The 14,458-nt window shown below is 45.3% G+C and overlaps 2 protein-coding genes across 6 annotated transcripts in view; one reads left to right on the plus strand and one right to left on the minus strand.

Annotated features, from left to right (window-relative positions):
* Positions 1–1,086: 1,086 nt before the first annotated feature.
* On the minus strand, positions 1,087–5,636 carry RPP38 (ribonuclease P/MRP subunit p38). 5 transcript variants are annotated; one of them, XM_007196429.2, is made up of 3 exons: positions 5,403–5,636; positions 3,965–4,008; positions 1,087–2,031 (listed from the first exon to the last, which is right to left on the minus strand). In XM_007196429.2, the coding sequence occupies exon 3, from the start codon at positions 2,019–2,021 to the stop codon at positions 1,173–1,175; it is 849 nt and encodes a 282-aa protein (XP_007196491.1). In that variant the 5' UTR covers positions 2,022–2,031; positions 3,965–4,008; positions 5,403–5,636; the 3' UTR covers positions 1,087–1,172. The 5 variants fall into 5 exon arrangements, with proteins under 5 accessions (XP_007196491.1, XP_007196490.1, XP_057399752.1 ...); XM_007196428.2 differs by having other exon boundaries at positions 5,207–5,447; XM_057543769.1 differs by having other exon boundaries at positions 5,107–5,447.
* A 99-nt stretch (positions 5,637–5,735) lies between these two features.
* Positions 5,736–14,458, plus strand: part of DCLRE1C (DNA cross-link repair 1C) — a 129,983-nt gene continuing 121,260 nt past the window's right edge. Inside the window, exon 1 of the mRNA XM_007196432.2 lies at positions 5,736–6,183. The gene's annotated coding sequence lies outside the window, so the exon portion shown is untranslated. The remainder of the gene's footprint in view (positions 6,184–14,458) is intronic.

Consider the following 14,458-nt stretch of genomic DNA (forward strand, 5'->3'; position numbering starts at 1 on the left):
TTTTTAAGTACAGTAATTTATAAATTATTAGCACATTTGCCGCCTTATAATGCCTCTTTATAACTTACGCATGTTACCAATGAGCATTTTAAAGTAGAAAATCAGTACAGCTGCTTGTGTTTATAAAGTAGCCGTTAGAACTAAATTTCAATGCAATATACAGTGTCTTACAGATTCAAAAAGCCCACACCACCCCGTGTCCTTTGTCAGTAATGGAAATGCTCTGGTCCATGACGTATCCTTGCCCACACACCCCGCCTTTTTTTGGTCAAGATGGCATTCAGTAAATTTAAAAGGAAGTGGCATAATCCACAGATCAACCAGAATTTAGGCTGAAAATAAACTTTGGCAAGCCAGTACCTTCCCCGTGAATTGCAGAAAGCACCTTTACCAAACACATGCTGTAAAGAGCAGATACTTTAACATAGAGCATTGACTCTGCTCCATACACTAACACGAGTGACCCCTGTCATGGCAGACCCACCTCTGAGCACCCAAGCTCCTCCGCTTATTTTTTTATTCTCTTACTGCTTTATTTCACCTAATTACCATCATACTTTGGATACATGCTAAAGTCCCAAGGAAGTAAGTTAACCGTGTAAAGGGGTGAATTCTAACTAGTCAGAATACCTTATCTGGCAATTTTGATAAATGTTTAGCCTTTCTCCCAAGCCCACGCTTAGGCCTGCCTACAAAGAAAGGCAAACTGACAGTAAAAAATAATAATGTATTTTTTCTGAGGACAATGTATTGCTTGGCATTTACTATCTTTCCTTTACAACTGCTGGTGCACCTGCCATCCAGTTTCATCTCCCCCGCCAACTAGAACCGTGTTTGTGTGGCCTGTTTGCCAAGTTTGGATAGAAAGATGTCCAGCGTTGCAGGATAGATGTTCCTGCTCACAAGCATTGTGCCAGCCTTTTAAATAGTGAATTTATACAAGCATGGACATTAGTTTTAATAAACTTTTGATACTCATACTGCTGAATATTCTGTGCACTTAGTGTCCCTAAGCTTCAGCGTATCTGTATGCTACAGAGACTCTTACACATTTGAAAGGAATGATACTAAACAGCGTCCCAAGAATATATGTAAAAGTCATTTTATTCATTTCAAGGCTTCTCTACAAGGTGTCGTTTTACAACTGTATGAAGTGACAGGTTTATACAAGATTACTTTGAAGCCGTTTTTTTACTTTTGGGTGGTTTCCTTATCTTATTGGGGTTTGGAATCAGTTTCTTTATTTTCAGGGGTTGTAACACTGCAGCCTGCTGACCCTCAGCAAGCTTTCTCTTGGGTTTAGAGAGGTCTTCGAAGGAAGTGTCCAAAATCTCTTTGTCTTGGCTTTCCAAAGATTCCATCTCCGGGTTCTCCCTGGGGTCTTCAAGTGTGCCTCGGAGCCACGGCACGTCCAGACGGGGGACTCTGGGGATGATGGCCCTCACTTCCTCTGCAAAGGCAGCGGTGTTTCTTTTGAACCCCAAGGCCAGGACGCACGTCAAGCCCATGGCGGGTGCGAGCCTCTCGCTGAGCCGGGGCACCTGGCAGGCAGGGACACCTCTGCTGGCGCTCAGCGGCACCAGGTGCGCGGTGACGATGGCTGGCTTGGCCGACTTGCACGCCAGGACCAAGAGCAGCTCGTTCCTCTCCAAGGCTCTGGTGACCTCATTGATGCCGATGGCAAGCTGCTTTCTGACGTCGGCAGGGGTCCACCCTGATGCCTGGGGCCCACCTTCTGGCTTTTCCTCCTTCAGATCCTCACCGGTGTCCACATCCAGGCTGCACGTGTCTCCGCTTTGTGTTTTCAAAGCGGGCTGCTTTTTCTTTCTCTTCCTGTCCTCAGTCTTCTGAAGCCCCAGAGATTTAATCCTGTCCTCCAGGGTCTGTAGTATGAAGTGCATATCCTCCCCGTCCAGGGCACCCCAGCGGATGGTGTACGGGTTGTTCAATGACGTCTTCACAGGTAAAGGTCTCGTCTTCCGCACAGAGCCCCTCCCTGGTGCCTGGGGGGCTGCGGCCATTCTGAAGACCCTTTGCAGAGGAGCAAAACGACAAAGGAAAACACGTGTTAACTAGACAGGCATGCCTTAAGGATTTCTTGGCTGTGCTCCTTCTGATTTTGGAAAGGCTAAAGCAAGCCTACTTATATAGGACATATATACACGTACATATATATATATATATGTGACCATACATCTAACTTCTAAGTTTTCCCCATTTTTTCCTGTGACTTGGTCTTCATTCATATACGTGCAATTTATGAATGTTTTGCATTACTGCGATCATACTGAATTTCTATTTATTTCCTTTATTTAAAATGTTCCATGTTGCTACTTGTTCATAATTATTTATCCTCTTCAGGACCTCTGGTATTAGTCTGATAGATTTGTTACCATTTTCTGTATTGCCCTCTACTTAGGCTTCCATCCATTCATTCAGCAAACATTCACTGAGCACCTCCAACTCTTGAGTCATGGGCACCGGGTTTCAGCCGTGAACAAGTTCCCACCACCACCTCTGTAAGTCCCCGAGTCTGCCTGCCTCAGCACACAGTCTCTAAGGGCCCTGGAAGCCTCTGCCGTTCATAATTAACCAGCTGTGATTTTTTTTTAAGAACTGGGACCATAATGTATGCACATGACTAAAAATCCAAATGATATTTTCATTCTGTGCCCTTTTGTAAGTCTCCTTCCCTCCGTGGACCCTAAGTTTCTTGTCTGTCTTTCCTAAAACACAGATACACAGATTCCCCCTTCCCCTGATAAGTCCAAGCTGGCCGTTCCTCTGGCTGACAATGTGATAAAATCTAGGGAAATATCGTAATGAAATTTAAAAATATTAATCCATTAAGGCAAAACAGTAACAGGGATCCTTGCTGGGGAAATGTTATACACCACTGTTCTGAGGACATGTCCTGTTTGTCCTGCCCAGAGGCAACTGCATATCCCTCTTTCTTCCCTCAGTTTCCTTCCTGGGCTCAGCCGGGAACCACAGGGACCCAAGTTGCAGAATTGGAGGAAGTTAAACAAGGCAGCTCTGGAGAAGTCTGGTTTTGGAACTGTTCCTGTTTTCAGGTAACCAGATTTTCTCACTTCAGGTCATTCATCCCACGGACACCTGCTCCCCGCTCCCCCAAGCGCCCCCGGCAGGATGAAAAACGAAATCTCCTCCAATTAAACACCCTCCTAAGAGCCCGGCTGCCCATGCTGAGGAGCAGGTGTCCCGTGGAGTGCGTCGTAAGGCACTTTCTCCAAGAATTATCTGGTTCCCACCCGATTCCTGTGTGATGGCCCTGTGTGTGGAGGAGGAAACAGACTCAGGTTAAGTACCGTGCCAGAGTCACAACTGGTTTCCCAAATCCAAATTTTATGCTCTTTCAATCCTGGCTGCACCGAAAAGATAATCTGTGACTTTAAAAAAGATAGAGATGGTTGGTCCGTACCCCAGGTCTGCTGAATCGGAATCCTGGGGAATACAGCAGGGCACCTGTACTTGTCCAAAGGCTGCCCAGCTTAATGTGATACAGAACCGGGATTGGGCACCATTGGTGTAGGACGGGGGGCCTTTCCGCAGTGGACAGGCCTGAGACAGGGTCTCCTGACCTCTGCCGGCCTCAGATGTTCCTCCTACGTCACCTTCTCACGGAAAACCAAAACTCAGCTCCCTGGGGTGTGAGCTCAGACCTCGTTCATGTCAGCGTTGCCCACTGCTAGAGACTCGGCGTCTGCCCCCTGAGCTGCTTCCTCCGGTGCAGCCCTCCCCATCCCCGTCATCCCCGTGCGAAGCAGGAGGCAGCTCGTCCAAGTCCAAGGAAGTGACTGGCAGAGACTGGCACCAGGTTGAAGATGGTCAGGAAAAGGGAAATAAACGACCAAGGAGCAAATATGAGCATCTATCGGAGCTCTGCCAGACCACACACTACAGTTCATGTGCCTCAGCATTCAGACAGGGGGTAGGTACTTACAGTTACGTGCTGCTCTGGGCATTAGCTCCTCCTGTCTTCAGAATCTAGGCGAGGGAGACAAGAGCCAAGTGGTTCAGGTAAGTAGAGTCTCATGGGATATAATCCAAAACCAAAGTGGAACAAGTAACAGCTTTGGAGGAGAAAATTGGGAAGGCCTTGCTGAGGTGCCTTTGCAGGCCTCTGCTGCCCATGAGATCAAGTGCACACTCACTGGAGTGACATCCGAGGGCCCCCCTGTCACCATCAGCCTTCCTCCTTACACCCCACCACAGAACCACATACGTTTAATGAGGTCACTAGTTCCTTCCCTCCACGGCTTTACGCACATTCCCTCTGCCTGGGGAACTACTCCCACCCTCAGCCCTACCACCACCTTTCTTACTTGAACAAGTATTTGTGGATTATCCACAATGCACCAAGCCAGAAAGATTATGAATTAAAGCAAAAACAGCCACTGAACTCATTGGGCTTAGGATCTATGTGGGAGACTTACCCGCAAGTAAAATACAACATGTGATGCACATTAAGGTCAGGGACCTACAGGATCCTGAGCAGAGGCCTGACTCAGTTGAAGGGGTCAGGAAGGGCCTCCCGGAGGAAGTGACCTTTTAACCCACACGTGAAGAATACCCACCAAAGGGAGTACCTATTCGGAAGAGCATCCCAGGGAACTGCATTAAAGGAAATGATGTCAGTGTCGCCGGGGCAGAGATGCCAGAGAGAGCGGAGAGATACTGGGAAAGACGAGGAAGGACCAGATGGTGAATACACTTGCAAACCGTACAGTGGGAAGCGGTTGCAACGTTCAAAGCAGAGGAGTGGCGTGGCTGGAAAGGCGTCATAGAAAGATCTTTGGGGACTCGGGCCAGGAGGAGTCCTTTGCCACGACTGGAAGCAGCAAAGAGGCTCCAGAGTAGTCCTGGTAAGAAATGACGGTGGCCTTAGCTAGAGTCGCCGCAGAGGGGATGGGCGGAAATGCATGCATGCTACTTGGAACAGTTAAGAGGTGCAATCCGCCCGACTGATGAACTCGGGGTAAAGCAGAAGAAGGACTCAGGGAAGACTCCGGGTTTCTGGATCTGGTAGCCGACCCCCGAGTTACTCTCTTCCTATGGTCTGCCGCCTCTCTATCGAGTGCCTACCTACTTAACACACGCGACTGGAGTCATTTTCTGGTCCGCCTCCACTTCTAGACCGCGGAGTACAGAAGGGCCAGGGTGGGGCTTTACCTATTTCTCGTACCCAACAGACGCTCAATTCCAGGCAGAGAGCGGAGCGTGAGCCAAGGCCGGGACGCAGGAAAACACGCCGGTACGGGCGGGGGCGGCCCCAGGGACGGGGAGCCTGGGAGACCTTGCGCGCACCCGGCTGAGTCCCAGGCTCGATCCCCACCAGCGGCCCCTCCGGATCTCAGACCCCAGCGCAGAACCCCACTCACGGTCGTCCCTGCGCCGGTTCCACGTGGGCCACACTGAGCGTGCGCAGAGCCCACCCCTTCCCGGGCCCCGCCTTCCGATGCGGTGGGGCGGGGGAAGGGGAGGAGGAACGGCTCAGGGAACACGTTTCATTCTTCTGCATCGGGCCACTTCCAAACGGGAAAGTCGGCCCAGGACGTCGCGACAGAGTGACGGAAGGTTTCTCTAAAAACCCTGAGTTTAGGAGCGGGTCGGAGGCTCCGGATAAGGCCCTCCAGCGACAGTGCGCAGGCGCATTGTGTGTCTCGCGATACTTCAGGTTGCCCGGTAACCGGCCGCCTTGCTCTCTGTTGCGCAGCCTGGGGAGCAGTGTACCGCGGTTAGACTCCGGCGCCTGGCGGTCTCACCTGACGCCGCTCTCTTCTAACCCAGTTTCTACCTTTCAGTGCCTGGCAGTCTGAGCCCCTCACTTTTCTGTTTTTGGCTTGCCTAAGGGAATCAAAATTCTGACCCAGTTCCCCCATCACCGAGCCTCTGCCGAATCCCCGGCACCGTGGAAATCAAGATAAATGGGGGATGGGGAGGTGGATTGAGGAAACCACGTGTTTGCAGGCACCAATGTAGGAGATCTTGAGCCCCGGAAAGAGGAGAATAAAGGCTATCTTGAGTTCTGCGACAGCGGTTCAGAAAACTCCACCAGATGTCTGCTGTGACGACTTCAGCCAATGGAGACTTTCAATGGTTACGAATGGAGTCGCTGGGAAGTCATGGGCAATTGTAAGCCAGCTGAAGAACACTTTCAAGGTCAGCGGTCTGCATCTGTTGATTTACCCTTGTCGAGAACCAAGACCGAAACCTTAGGTTGCTTCTGACCCAGTGAGCTTCCTCCCTCCCCACCCCCTTTCCTTTCCCTTTCCAGTCTAACTTAGCACTTTTATTCCTCTTCTAAATATCTTCCTCCTTTTCTCAATCTCTTCTTCACTGCTCGTTTTGTTTCCCATTCTTTGGTCTAGTTTCTGTGTTTTCAGTTTTCATCACCTACATACCACCCAACTGGCCGTAAACAAAACGGAAAGCTATGCGTGTGGTCAGAGTATTGCAGGTTAGACGGGGTAAAGTGCAATTTTTTAAAAAATCACCATTAGAAAAATTAAGAACGAATTTACGAGTTTGAGTGTAACAACAGGCTTTTGTTTCATAAAATGAATAGTAAGAAATCGTCATGATGAGCTGCAAACATGCAGTGCTAAACTAGTCTCAGATCACAAACAGTTTTGGGCAGCCCGACCTCGCTGCCCAACAGAATTCCTCTGTTCTTGAAATGTCACTGACTGTCCTGATTCATCTCTGTCCTGTTTCTATCATGTCTGTCGCCTTATTCATTAGAAACAAGATGGGCGTTTTGGGCATTGGAAGGCAAGAAGCTCGTGTCTTGTGATTTTGTAATATAATACTTAAAATTTTGAGGCTTCCTTTGTGCCACAGTGGTTAAGAATCTGCCTGCCAATGCAGGGGATATGGGTTCAAGCCCTGGTCTGGGAATATCCCACGTGCCACGGAGCAACTAAGCCCGTGTGCCACAACTACTGAGCCTGCACTCTAGAGCCCGCAAGCCACAACTACTGAGCCCACATGCTGCAACTACTGAAGCCCGCGTGCCTAGGGCCCGTACTCTGCAGCAAGAGAAGCTACCGCAATGAGAAGCCCGCGCACCGCAAGGAAGAGTAGTCCCCGCTCACCGCAATTAGAGAAAGCCCACGTGCAGCAACGAAGACCCAACACAGCCAAAAAATAAAAATAAATAAAATAAATTTATTTTTAAAAATACTTAAAATTTTTGGTGGGGACTAGCCTTTATACTACCACTGATAAAGGCTGTGACCCTAGACCCTAAGGCAGATCAAGTGAAAAAAAGGCCTATTTATAAAGATTCAGATAGTAGGTCCAACCACAGTGTTGCCTGTGTTAGGTAATAGATTAGACTTCATAAATCACTCAACCCTTGAAACTATTAAACTCTTGAAAGAGCTTCAGCACCCCCAGAATAATGTTTTAACTTTTAAGGCTAGTTACTCCCAAATCGATACAGTTTTGAAAGTAATAACTCTGGCTTTTGTTGTGGTAAATTGCTAATTATGGTTATCTTTGTTAGATTTAAATTGAATTAGATTAACCTGTGACCCAGTAATTTTTTGGCTTCTTATGTGGTCAGTGCAAACAGTTATACTTAATGGTGGCAAAGCTGAGATTAAAATGTTAAATGTAAGAGTCAACTGCAAAGTCATTATTATTTTTTTTTCAAAGTAATGAAAACATAGTACTTCATCTACTGTAAAATTATAGGCTAATGACTTAGTCCTACAGAGTGGCTCTCAAACATTCAATGAACCCACGTTGATTTAAGAAATGATAAAGTATCATTTCAAAGATAAATACTGAAAGTAAATGAAAATAAATCACATTTTAAGTAATGCCACCAAATATAAGTTTTTAAAGCTCTCAGTAGAAATTTTTGGATAAAAAGATAAGAAATTATTCAATCAAAGTGGAAGGTAATTATAATTTTAAAAGAATGAAACATTTGTGAATCTTATGTTTTCAAAGTAATCTGATAAATATTTTAAAATCTAAAAAAATAGTAAAATAAAAATAAAGTCTTCTCAGATCTAGCTTTTACGCTGTAAGACAAATAGAAACACGTGTCTGATTGAAATGCTAGAGTAATGTGAAAAAAATATGGCTAAGTTTTTGTACCCCTAAGGTTTCAGATTTGTAACCGGAGCATCTTCTCTGCTTATATTTGCTCTATGAAAATTCGCAGCCACTACATCCATGGCTCTGGAGCAAGACCAGCTAAGGTCGAGATCTTAAGTTCATCACTAACTAGTCACGTGACCCTAAAGCAAACTAATTAACCCTGTCTGTGAAGTGATAAAAATAGTACCTGTTGTGAGGATTAGAAGAAATAATCTACTCAAAATGCTTAGTACAGTGCCTGGCACATACAAACTGCTTAGTAAATGGAATTGATGAATCTAGTGACAACCTGAATTAAGACTTAGGGTAATAAAAATTAAGCCTCTATGATTTTAGTGCTTCTGTTCTATTTTAAGACTAATCAATATAATTTCCACAAAAATTTTGCTAAAATGAATGACTACATTTCAAAGGTAATTTCTCTCCCATTTGTATCACACAAACATTGCAACAAAAAAGTAAAAAGAAAAAAAATTGGCCCACGACCCAATTACTTCAAAACACATTTCCTTTCAGTGTTCCCTTATAATTTGTTTCACATTTAAGTGTGCACTTACATTGTTAAATGATATAGATTAAATTTTGTGTTCTCATTTTCTTTCCATATAACATTTTTTCCCCATATTTCCCAAACATAGTCTTCAAGTTATCACTTTAACTCATATATTTGGTATCCTATTCTAATCAGTTTACTTTTCAATAATAGCTGTTACCGTTATTTTACCGTGTAGAACCTCAACTTGGTCTTTGAATATAAAACGCTCTTTTTATATTCCTTCTAGAATTGGACTGTGGTTAGATTTATACGCTTGCCGTGATGTGAGAATGATTTAAGAGGCTTGGTGATAAGTTATGTCATTAGCCACAATTTTTTGATGAAAGAAAGTTACCAACAAGGAAGTTTGTCAATAGAAGAATGTAAGAGAATTGAGCACCAGATTCTTCTTTCCCTCTGTGGCATCCTAACCTTTGCTCTGTGTGTGTGTATTAGAGTTCTCCAGAGAAGTAGAACCAGTAGGAGATAACAGATGTGAATCATGGAGCCTGAGACATGCCACAATCTGCTGTCTGCCAGCTGGGGACCCAGGAAAGCTGGTGATGTCGTTCCAGTTTAAACCCAATGGCCTGACAATCAGGGGAGCCGATGGTGTGAATCCCAGTCCAAGGGCAGGAGAAGTTGAGATGGGAGGTCCCAGCTCAATCAGGGAAGCAAGAAACAAGGGGGGAAATTCCTCCTTCCTCTGACTTTTGTTCTATTCAGGCCCTCAGTGGATTGGATGATGCCCACCTGCATTGGGGAGGGGCATCTACTTTACTGAGTCCACTGATTCAACTGCTAATCTCATCCAGAAACACCCCCAGAGACACACAAAGAAATAATGAAATAATGTTTAATCGGGCCAGTCAAGTTGACACATAAAATTAACCATCACAGTGTGATTGTTACTATATCATACATAACAGTTGTTATACAAACAGTAATCAGTTATTTTAAAATCAGTGACTAGAAGAACTTTAGTGATGAGCTGCAAAATGAATGACCTTTTCAGTCTGCAGGTAACAAAGCATCCTACTGAAAGTTGTTATTCAATGGTTACTATCTGTCGTTCAAGTCTGGATCGTTTCCGTGACTGGCTCATTTGGCTATACAACATCTCAGCAAAATCCCAAGGGCTTTCTGTACTTGCCCTTTGCCATCCTCTGAATTTTGGCACTGGCCCTCAGGCTTGTCCTCTCAAGCTCACGGTTTAGTGGTAACAGCTCCAATCATCACATCCTACACAACCATGCGGTGGGGGGCAGTAAGTTTTCCCCCATGCATTTCTTTCTTTTTATCAGAAAGAAAAGTCTTCCTAAGAAACCCAGACAGACTTCCTCTGTGGCTCATTGGACAGCATTGGTCACACGCTCACACCTACACCAGTCACTGGCGGAGGTGAATGAGTCAAAAAAGACTGGCTGAGACCAATTATGAGCCTTCTCCTGGAGATGGACCCTGAGCATATCATGACTCCATAACTAAACGGAAGCAGGACTGTTGACAAAAACGAAGGGGGAAGGCTGCTAGGTGGGGAACCAATGATATCCCCAGTAGGGAGACATTTTGTTTAATGGAGTTCAGTTCCAGAATATATTAATCGGACATGCATATGTAAAACGCATGCAATATGATAACCAAACGAGCAGGGTGGAAACAAAATTATGAGCCATGTGTACTTTAATTCAGCCCTGTCTACGTATTATCATTGAAACCAAGGCTAGAAATGACACAAGTTTAACGAGGAACATTAAACAAATAGAAGGTTGTTGGCAGTGGTACCTTGAGAAGACAAAGCTCTGAGCTAGCCATTATATATTGTTAGTCTGGGTAAAAGCTGGAAGATATTTATGAACCTTTTTACTTTGAAAACTCTAAAAATATAAAAATTAAACCAAATGAAAGTAAAAGTGCCTCCTGTCAGATATTGTCTTTTTCTGAAACTTGTTACAGTGAAATCATCCTGGTTAGTTGTTTTTTTTTTTAATAAATTTATTCATTTTATTTATTTATTTTTGGCTGAGTTAGGTCTTCATTGCTGCGCACGGGCTTTCTCTAGTTGCGGCAAGCAGGGGCTACTCTTTGTTGCGGTGCATGGGCTTCTCATTGCGGTGGCTTCTCTTGTTGTGGAGCACGGGCTCTAGGCATGCGGGTTTCAGTAGTTGTGGCATGCAGGCTCAGTAGTTGTGGCTCGCGGGCTCTAGAGCACAGGCTCAGTAGTTGTGGCGCACAGGCTTAGTTGCTCCGCGGCATGTGGGATCTTCCCGGACCAGGGCTCGAACCCGTGTCCCCTGCATTGACAGGTGGATTCTCAACCCCTGCGCCACGAGGGGAGCCCCTGGTTAGTTTTTTGCAAGGAGTTCTCTTCAAGAATCCTAACTTTAAAATGATGTTAAATGTAACCTTCCATGTCTAGGCTATGCCTACTTAGTTGTTTGTTTTGGGAAGTTGTACTGGTTGTTTGTTGTTTGAGGAAATTATATTTATTAAAATGTTTTTGTATAAAATTATTTATTCATCTAAAGTTGTGACATAATCACCTGTACCGTAATCACTAATTCAGTGTTAGGACATCACTGACTTTCTAACTTTACTAGCTTAGGAGTGACTTGACCTCATCTTTTAGTCAGAAGTTACTAAGAATCCTGTTTTGATTTTCTCCCCATGGACCAGTTCATAATGGATTTGGTAGTGCTAATAGACTCATTTCAAATATACAACACCAGTGTGAGTCTTTTCACTTCCTTACTTGTGAATATTCATCACTGACAGGTGTTTAGGCCAATCAGACCATGAACAAATTCAGCCAATCACACAAAACCACATAGCAGAAATGGAGAAGCATATCATAGTAGTTAATGTATCATTTAAAACCACTTATATTTATGGAAAAAGCTGATATTTCTGATTAGTGACTAGTAAAATAATAAGGTTAAACTCATCATAGAAAATGTAACAAAGCAGGAAAAAAAATAAAATCAGTAGAAAATTTTAATCTATGTTCAAAAGAAAATCTTTGAAAAATGAAGTTTGCTTCATATATAACTTTTATTTCAGTGTAGCTAGTATGAGCTCTTCAAAGCCAAACATTATTATAGCTTTTCAAACTGGAAATGAAAAAGCTGCTGAAGCATGCTACAGGTTTTAATTTCTTTTTTTTTAAATTTATTTATTTATTTGGTTGTGCTGGGTCTTAGTTGTGGCAGGCAGGCTCCTTAGTTGCAGCTCGCTGGCTCCTTAGTTGTGGCATGCGAACTCTTAGTTGCAGCATGCATGTGGGACCTAGTTCCCTGACCAGAGGTCGAATCCAGGCCCCCTGCATTGGGAGCATGTAGTCTTAACCCCTGCGCCATCAGGGAAGTCCCCAGGTTTCAATTTCTAATAAGGTAAATGTTTATAGCTATAACCCATTAATCAAAAAGCTCTTGGGGGGGGGGCCTCAATAATTTATTTAAAAGAATAAAGTGTTTTAGAGTTCACAAAGTGAGAAAACCACTGTGATGATCCCCAGCTTGGATGGGCCCATTTCTTGGTATGGCCTCACAAGAAGACATTGTTATGAAATTTTGAACCTTTATTTAGCTCCCTGGCTGGGCTACTTTTCAGTTCTTCTAGCTCAAGATGCTGGTTTTCAGTGACTGGAAGAACTCTGACCAACTTTTCTCATTGATATCGTGGGGTTTTTGTCTGTTACTAATTTTTACTTTTTTTTCCCCCATTTTTTTCTTCTTTTTTCCTTCTTTTTTTTTTAAGCTTTTTTTCACATTTTCATCTTTTTTTTTTTCTTTTTTCACTTCTTTCTAAAATTATGTTTTCTCTCTTTCCTTTTACTTAGGTTTGTCAGTATTTGGTTTTGTTTATTTGTACGTCTGGCATTATGTTTTGGTTCCATTATAAAGATCAGTTCATCAGGGGGAGTCTGGAAGTGATTTTCTTTTGAGGTGATTTGGGTCAAGTTTCTGACCAGCTTTCCCCAATTTTAAGTTGACCTTGGGACACCTCGACTCCCAGTCAGCAATAAGTCCAACATGCTGCAGTCATCTCAGCCATCGCTGCTGAGGAGGACACCATATTGACAACCACTGGCAGTCAAGACCATTGCCAAGGGCAACTTGACCAAGCTGAAGTTGGCCCAGTACATCTGACTTGGGAAAGAGGTAGTCATGAAGATCATTGACAAGGCTTAGCCAAACTCCTCCAAACTCCAGAGACGGTCCCTTGAAGTAAGAATCATGAAGGACTTGAGCCATCCCAAAACAATTATTTGTAGTGATCCACTGTGCCTTGTCAGGAAGTACTCAGTGGAAGAGATGTGTTTGAGTACCTAGTGGTTCATGGAAGTCCACAAGAAAAGGAGGTCCTGGCAAAGTCCATCAGTGGAGTACTGTCACCAGAAGTGCGTTATTCATAGAGTTAAAGGCAGAACACCTGCTTTTGGATGCTGATATGAAAATCAAGTTTGGAGACTGGCTTCAGCAACGAATTCACCTTTGGCAACAAGCTGGATACGTTCGTTGGCAGTCCCTCGTGATGCCGCCCTGGAGCAATTCCAGGTCCAATTAAGATGGGCCCACAGTAGATGTGTGGAATCTGAGGGTCATCCTGTGTATACCGGTCAGCAGACCCCCGCCTTTTGATGGACCCCTGCCTTCGAGGAGCAGCAGGAGTGGGTAGTCAGTGGTGTACACCACATGCCCCTTCACACGTCCAGGAAATGTGAAAAACTGCTCAGGAAATTTCTCCTTCTCAATTCCAGCAAGAAAGGCACGTTAGAGCCCATCCAGAAAGATCCATGGATGAATACAGGTCATGAAGATGAACTGAAGCCTTCTGTGGGGCCACTCTCTGACTACCAGGAACCCTGGCCAACTGAGTTGATGGTGTCCATGTGTGACAACATGGAAGAGATCCAAGGCTCGTTGATGGCCAGAAGCACAACCAAGTGATGGCCATCTATTTGCTTCTGAGGTACAAGAGAGCTGAGCAGGAGGGCCACGTCATTGCCCTGAAACCCCAGGCTTCAGTGGATCTAACCAACAGCAGCACACCAAGGACCCACCTGAAGTTTCTGCCAACACACAGCAGTGGCGTGTCAGCTAGCTAGCTGCCCCCGCCACTAATTCCCATCCTAAGAATACTCAGAGGAGCAACGCAGAACATAAGCCACCCGAGGAGGACCAGGTGTCAGGGTGGAAGGGCAGCAGCAAAGCCAAGGAGGGGAAGAGAGCACCTCACCTTCAGGAACAGTGTCCTCTCCACTAGCACAAGTCAACGCAGGAACTCCCTGCTTCGGGAGTGGGCCGGCCTTGGCCAGGCCTCCACACGGAAGGGCAAAGATGGCCTAACTGTGCCAAGGTCAAGGGCTCCACGGCCTCTGCACCCCTCCACACCCCAGTCTCCCTGACAAAGCCACGCCTGCATGGGGATCCAAGCGGTGCAGCTCACCAAGGCCTCAGGGCTGTGCCCCACAGAGGGAAGGTGGGATGTGTCCCCAGCCCAGCACAGACTCCCAAGTGCGTCCCTTTGGCCACTTCTTCCGCCCACACATCAGAAGTAGTGGCAGAGACACAGAAAGAACCAATTTGCCCCAGGCTGTGTCCAAAGGAAACTCCATCCACTGGGCAACCTCCGAAGGATAAGCCACCCCAGCCTTTCCTCCGAAGAACCAGCAGGGGGCTTCTTCACCAGGTTCAAGTTCAAGTTCATCCTGAAACATCCGTGTTTCAGGTTTGTCAGAAGGAACCTGAAAGCAGAGGCGGATGGCAGACACTCACACCTCGAGGA

The sequence above is a fragment of the Balaenoptera acutorostrata genome, chromosome 3 (assembly GCF_949987535.1).
Source record: "Balaenoptera acutorostrata chromosome 3, mBalAcu1.1, whole genome shotgun sequence".
In the NCBI taxonomy this organism is placed as follows: domain Eukaryota; kingdom Metazoa; phylum Chordata; class Mammalia; order Artiodactyla; family Balaenopteridae; genus Balaenoptera; species Balaenoptera acutorostrata.